Source organism: Notothenia coriiceps, unplaced genomic scaffold (assembly GCF_000735185.1).
Source record: "Notothenia coriiceps isolate Sejong01 unplaced genomic scaffold, NC01 NC01_scaffold00026152, whole genome shotgun sequence".
Taxonomy (NCBI): Eukaryota; Metazoa; Chordata; class Actinopteri; order Perciformes; family Nototheniidae; genus Notothenia; species Notothenia coriiceps.
This window is the reverse complement of record NW_011358853.1, coordinates 1,789-8,614: the sequence shown is the minus strand read 5'-3', so window position 1 is coordinate 8,614 and position 6,826 is coordinate 1,789. Positions and strand designations below refer to the sequence as shown.

Here is a 6,826-nt window from a genome sequence, read left to right as displayed (position 1 = left end):
TCTTGTGCTGCATTCACTTGCACTCGGACATTAGGGGTTTTCTTTCATAAATGAGCCACAACTTTTATTTCAAAACAAAGCTGACGTTTTCTGCCAGACGCTGCCTCCTCTCTCACTTTAGGTAACTTCACAAAAAATCGATCCATGTTGCCGCTCGCATAAAGTTGGCTGAAGTTGACTAGCTAGATTTCACTATTTCTCGTTATTTTTTTCTGACGCTGCGCCTCCCCTGAAGCTCTCTGGCGCCCCCCTGGGGAGGCGCGCCTCACACTTTGAAAACCGCTGTCTTAGAGTGTATATATCCTTTACTTTTTGCATTATTTTAATTTGTTGCTGCAGTCTTAACCACCCCTGTCTTTGTTTACCTATGATTTCTCCAGGAGGGTGGTGTGGTAGGAGTTGACATGGAGTGGCAGCCCACCTTTGGCTGTATCTCCACTCAGAGAGTGGCCCTGATACAGCTTGCTGCTTTGGATCAGGTTTTCTTATTAGACCTTTGTGTAGCTGGATTCTGTCAACACCCTGGGACTGTTAGTTTCATCAGGAGCTTGTTCTCTGACAGGAGCATCATCAAACTGGGTAAGAAACATACTTAAGTAAGGTTAAATCAATTTCATCTGAGGCATTTCTGTTTATAATTTCCATCTCTGACATTCTTCCTATTCAGGTTATGGTATGTCAGGAGATATCAAGTGTCTCCTGGCCACTTGGCAGCAGCTTTTAGAGGAGCCATTAAAGATGGAGGGGGTGCTTGATCTTCTTAAAATACACCCAAAGGTAAAATTCACATACATGTTCACAATATATTTACATGTTCTGACATAGATAGAACAACCTGTCAATCGATAAATCTAGAGACTACTCTGCAGATTCGTTGTAGCCCTACTGTATTGTTTTTACTTTATTTGTTTCAAAACAGCAAATGTGGGTGCCTATGAATTGGGTTTGTGCTTCTATTTCCTTTAGTATAACATTAAGCATACTACAGTGCCAGGCAAGATTCTCAGCCAAGAGAAATGTGTCCCAGCAGTAGGTGTACAGAAGTATGGCGTGGGTTTTGATACTTAAGAGTGTCTGGAACTGAGTAGCCTGGTTCAGCTCAGTAAGCACCAGTGTTGGCATTGCCATTGTCCCCCATCCAACTCGGGTTAGAGGACGAGGGGATTGTAACTTTTGGTTCTGTGTTTCATTGCATGGTCATAACTCAGGTACATCCTGCAGCTGTGGCCCAGTAGTTTGCCTGAGATATATGTAGCTAAGTCTCTGAGGTGGATAGGAATGTGGAAACGGCAACAAGGGTCTGTTACCCATGAGGTCACCTCACCATCTGCTGGAGTACGCTGCATGCTGCAGGATCTGAGGAATCCAAGAAATGTTTTTGAAAATCACAGAGAAAGGAATGTCTGAGTGAAAGAGGATGTTGTAACAGGACATTAAAGCAGTAGGCATCTGCCACTAAATGGATGTTAAAAAGTGGAGTGGTCCCACTTTCAAAATGAGGTGTTCTACTGACTTTGGTGTCACATCATTGCAGCAATGATTACATAATTAGAGTATCCACCTCCTAATACAGATCAGCTCTAAAATGTAATGAAACATACTTCACCCTTCCATCAAGTTTCATCAAAATCGAGCCTTTACTGGAGTTATTTCATAATCCTGTTGACAGGAAAACATAATCACCTTGGCCGAGGTCATTCATAGATTTGCTTAACAGCTCTTTAGTCGATGAATCTGAAGTATGGACCTAACCATGTTATTCTGACTTTGAATTTCTATAATGTTGTCTACAGATCCAGCGTCAAAAGATCAACAGGCCTCAGAATGGACCCAAAGAGGTGCTGGTAGGAGAGGGCTCCTCAGAGAAAGGCCTCAGTCTGCTGGTACAACAGGTCCTCAAAAAGCCCCTGGACAAGACCGAGCAGATGTCCAACTGGGAGAAACGGCCAATGCGCATCAGCCAAATTAGATATGCAGGTACGGTATAATGCACACACAGACAATGACAGCGAGACAGATGGTTGATGCTCTTTTCACTATAGAACAGATTATTTCGTTATCCCCTGACGAGCTGCTAACCAATACATTCACCCCTCTCCCTCTCTTGTTTTTTTTAACGTCCATCTAGTGGCAGATGCCTGCTGTTTGCTGGAGGTGTACTCAGTCCTATCCAGCAATCCAGATCAATTTGGGCTACCGTCGGACCTGCGCAGCATCATGTCCCGCCAATCAGAGAAAAGAGGAGGCAAAAAGAAGAATGAGGAAAAGTCCTGTGACAAAGAGGTCAGGAGTCAAATCTTCCAGCAATAGTTGTTTTTGATGGTTTTCAACTGATACCAAATGGCTTGAGTAGTGGATGTAAGGACAAATGAATCCTTCAACATTTCGTCTTATACAGAAAGGCTGAAATCAAGAGCGGGACATTTCATCATGAGAATGTGGAAGAATCCATTAGGTACCTGAGCAGTTCCTGACCCTGACATGTTCATGTTTGACTCTGAATACGTTTGATACAGTATGGTCCTCCTCTCACAGTTCTGTGCAACTTCTCATGAATAAACAACCTGAGAAAAAACCAGCAGGTAACTTTAGGAGGGCCTTGTATCAGAATAGTATTTGAAATGCTTCATGTCACCCCACAATCAAAAAATAATATTTACCAGTAGACCTCTTTTTCATTCTAGATAGTTGTTCTGTGTGAGTTGCAGAGTGTTTGAGGCATCAGCTGTAAAGGCGTCTGCTTCACATCAAATGCAATGGAACTAGATGGTACTTGGCTTGTGGTTCCAAAAATCGGTTTAAAAACCTCATCATCCATGTCTCCTTCCATAAATCATGACCCTAAGCAGATGCACACTTTATTCTATGCGGTGGTATGGTTGGCGGATGTAGTTTAGTAAAATAAATTGTTTCTTTGAGAACATTTTAGCACCAATATCAGTTGATCATCTTGAGTAATTGGGTCATGATTTCTGCTACTAAGAGCAACATAAACAGAGTGCCATGTAGTTCCATTATTGAGCAGGCAGTCAACTCTAAGGGCCATACTTCAAAGACTCAGCAACTCACACCAAAGTCAACAGAGTTATGTTTGATGTTTGTTTAACTTCACAAACTGCAATGAATTGGATCAAACCCACTTAAAGAACAAACTGCGAAACCTAGATTTGAGCGTCTAACCTGCATGGGGAGATAATGTGTTTGACCGAGAAACTTCAGCAGCTCCTCGCAGCTCCAGGGGTGCGTTTGTAAAGCTCTCCCTGTGCTTTGACCTCCCTGCACTGCGGTGCAAGTGAAAAGAAAATCCCCCTGTGGGGATCAGTTAAGTATCACATTATTGTCTCTGTCCATTTAGGAATGTCAGGGGGCTCAAAGGGTCAGCCCCCCTCGCTCCGACAGAGAGAAAGGCCTCCTGTGTGGCGAGAAGCCTTCTGAAGACGCCCCCCCTCTGCCCCCCCAGCACTTGCGGGTGGTGTGTGACAACATGCTGCAGGGACTCGGGAGATACCTGCGCTGCCTGGGAGTCGATGTGATCATGTTGGAGAACACTGATGATCACAGAGTGGCAGCAAAGGTTAGTTAGACGTCCCAGCTTAAGACACATACCTTTTTATACTCATTCAACTAGATTAATCCTAAATTAAATATTTATTTTAAACTTCTGCTGAGGTTTACGAAAGGAAGCTTTGAATGACGGTCATATTTTATTATGTCATCACCCTAAAAATACAAAAATGAAATGTAATGTTAATGTATGTTCCTGTTAAGTTGCTTAAGGGCCGCCTTGTTAATACAGGTATGTTCCCCCCTAATGTGCAGCACAAAGAAGAGCAAACTGTTTTTAGAGCGCAGAAATAAAAGTGAAGTTTTTGAAGCACGAAGCGCTGATGGATCGATCGATAAATCATGCAAATATTGGAAATTGTTATATCATTGCCATTTTGTTTTTGATAAGTTTCATCTTTTGGATAACCTAGAATAAAATGTGTGTATATATGTGTTGTTTATGTTCTAATGTGTATTTGTTGTGTGTCAGTTAGCACAAGCTGAAGGCCGATTCATTCTTACGTGTGGACAACCGTATCAAACTGTGAGTACTTACTAATATCAACAAATCTGAAGTCCACAAACTGATGATGAACATGTTTATGTATGTTCCTTGTTTGCTTACACACTGCCTTTGTCTCCCCTCTTAGCTGCGGTCCCAGGTAGGAGAGGGTCGCTGTCTGTCCCTGGACTGTGCCGAAAAGGCCCGAGACCAGGCCGCTCAAGTCCTCCGACACTTCAATGTGCAGCTCAAGCACTGTGACATCTTCAGCCGCTGCCAGGTAAGGAAACTCACGCTGTTTCTCAATGTATTTATTAAATGAACTGTGTATAGTCTTTCGCATATAGTGGTCAGTTCCTTATTATTTCCTGAAATTCAATTTTAAATTCCCAATATGTATCACCTTAATTACAGTATTGAATACATCACAATATATTGAAGTAATCCAAGTATCATAACATGCATCCTACTGACTTCTTTTTGCCCTGCTTTACTTTCAATGAGAAAGAGGAAAAGGTTTGCGTTTCTATATCAGGAAGTAGAACTACTAATATGAAAACCCATGCAATATTTCTGTGGTTATAAAAAAGAGCCGAAGTTGAGAAAGGGGAAGTATTAAACATATAATAAAAGGAAATGGAGAAGTGGGGCATTAGAATACCAATAATAACTTAACTTTTCTGAGAAGATGGTGTTAATGACTAAGATGGTGGCTAAGAGAAGGAAATGTCATCAACAAGCACTCCGTACTGAAAGGATAAGCTAATCGGCTGCACCTTCATGTGAAAGGTGCCCTGTTGAGGTATTCTGGGTATGTTCAGACCCCAGGGCTGACCCAGGAGACACTGAAAGGGATAGCGTATCCCATATGGCCTTAATTGCCTCGGGCGTCCCAGGGGAGAGTTGAAGGAGAGATGAGCGGAGAGATGTCTGGGTTACCGTGTGAGCATTATATTTCTAGTCTGGGCATTTGAGCCATATTTGAGTCAAAGGAAAAACATCTTCATTTTTGTTTTAAACAGTCAATATCGAATTAGCCTAATCGTGGTTAGATTTTTTTATTCTTTTCCGTCCTATCACCACCTTGTCTTGGTCGATGGAAAAAAGGGTTGTTGACGAAATTAAACTGGATAAAAACCTTTCAGTGTTATAATCTTCTTTCCTCAGAAACAGAACATAAACATTGTCTACAGACACACACACACAAAGGTGCACTGCACTGCGTAATTCTAATCTGATGTGATCATGTTTGTGGCGCCGGGGAAATATGTTTGTTAGTCAGTTTGTTGCAACCGATCATTGTTGTACCTGACCTGTAGATATCTCCATGGGTGGCTGTTTGGGGAATTCTGTGTTTGTGTTTGTGTGTCTCTAGTGGAGGTTGAGATTTAGGGGGGGGGGGCTGGCTGGCTATCTGCAGGATAGTTTCTAAACTTGGGTGTTCTGGCATGCTCCTGGTAGGGGGCCTTAAATGTGTCAAGATACACCACTGGGTACATTTGTCTCACAGCCAAGATGTAAAAAACCTGGACCACCTTGATGCTACCTCCTGTCCTGATAATAAGATGATGACACACACACACTCACTCACTCACACACACACACACACACACACACACACACACACACACACACACACACACACACACACACACTCAGACCCCATTTACACGCATACGAAAATCAAACGAACCAAATACGATATCAAAAAAGTATTCACACGAGAGCGCTCAGGAGCGCTGGAGACGCTGTAGTACATATGCCGGGCCTGTACGTGGCGCTGTACTTTCGCCACAAAATACACCAAAAGCAGCGAAGAAGACCCCCGATCATGGTTGCCATTGTTGCCCCTCTGTTTATGCCCCGCGTGGATTTATCAACATGTAGTTCATGCAATCCTCAATGTCCACTTGTTGCTGATGGTTGTGGTAGAGGAGCTGTAGAGTTTGCACTAACATCTGTAGAATGGTCAGTAGATACTGTGAACAAACAGGCTCTACGAAAGAAAAAAAGTAGCGGATACAACCGTTTGTGTTCTCGTGTAAACAGCACATCACTCTGGCCAAATGGTCATCACCTACCTTTCCCATGTATTGGTCACTCCTGATGCCACTTCCAGGCAGAGTCACTTTGATATATTATGGCCATATGTGACTTTAGTGTTAAACGGCTCCAGTCACAGCTCGGTGCCTCAGATCTCCCCTTCACATCAGACGAGAAACTTGAGAAAAGTTTTGCCCTAGCATGTGGATAAACTTTTATGACTTATTTGGGATGGGTAACTTAGGGCAACATTTTTGGCCCCCCATCATTTTGTTTAATTGCAGTTTTAAAACATTTTTATCAAGGCCCTTCAATACAAAGTCAACAAGTTACTATATCAAATAATCGTGACCATTTCGATCAATAAAGGACACAAATAATTGTGATTCTAATTAATGCAAAATCGAGCAGCCCTATCTCTTCTCACTCTCTCTTTCTGTGTGTGTGTGTGTGTGTCACCCTGGGGGCTGCTCTCTGTGGCCCACCCAGGCGAAGTTAACCCCTTTGTTATCTGATTGTAAAGCTCTCTGATTAGCAATGGCTGGGTTAGTTTCTCTCTCTTTGTCTCTCTGTGTTTCTCCCTCATGCACATACACCACTGATCAATGTCATGAGGAGGGAGAAGTAACACACAAAAAAAGACAGAGGAGATTAACTGCAGACTTGTGTGTGTTAAGATTGTGCAGGGAAAGGGTTAATGTTGGTATCTGTGTATCAATAGGCCCAACACAGATT

The 6,826-nt window shown here is 42.7% G+C and overlaps 1 protein-coding gene across 1 annotated transcript; it reads left to right on the top strand.

Annotated features, from left to right (window-relative positions):
* Positions 1-380: 380 nt before the first annotated feature.
* LOC104956619 (exonuclease mut-7 homolog) lies at positions 381-4,370 on the top strand (the record flags this gene model as incomplete). The annotated part of the gene is made up of 7 exons (XM_010784133.1): positions 381-579; positions 668-777; positions 1,794-1,977; positions 2,129-2,283; positions 3,356-3,574; positions 4,037-4,090; positions 4,197-4,370. Coding segments are annotated over 7 exons (1,095 nt in total), but the record flags the coding sequence as incomplete, so codon positions are not given.
* Positions 4,371-6,826: the final 2,456 nt, after the last annotated feature.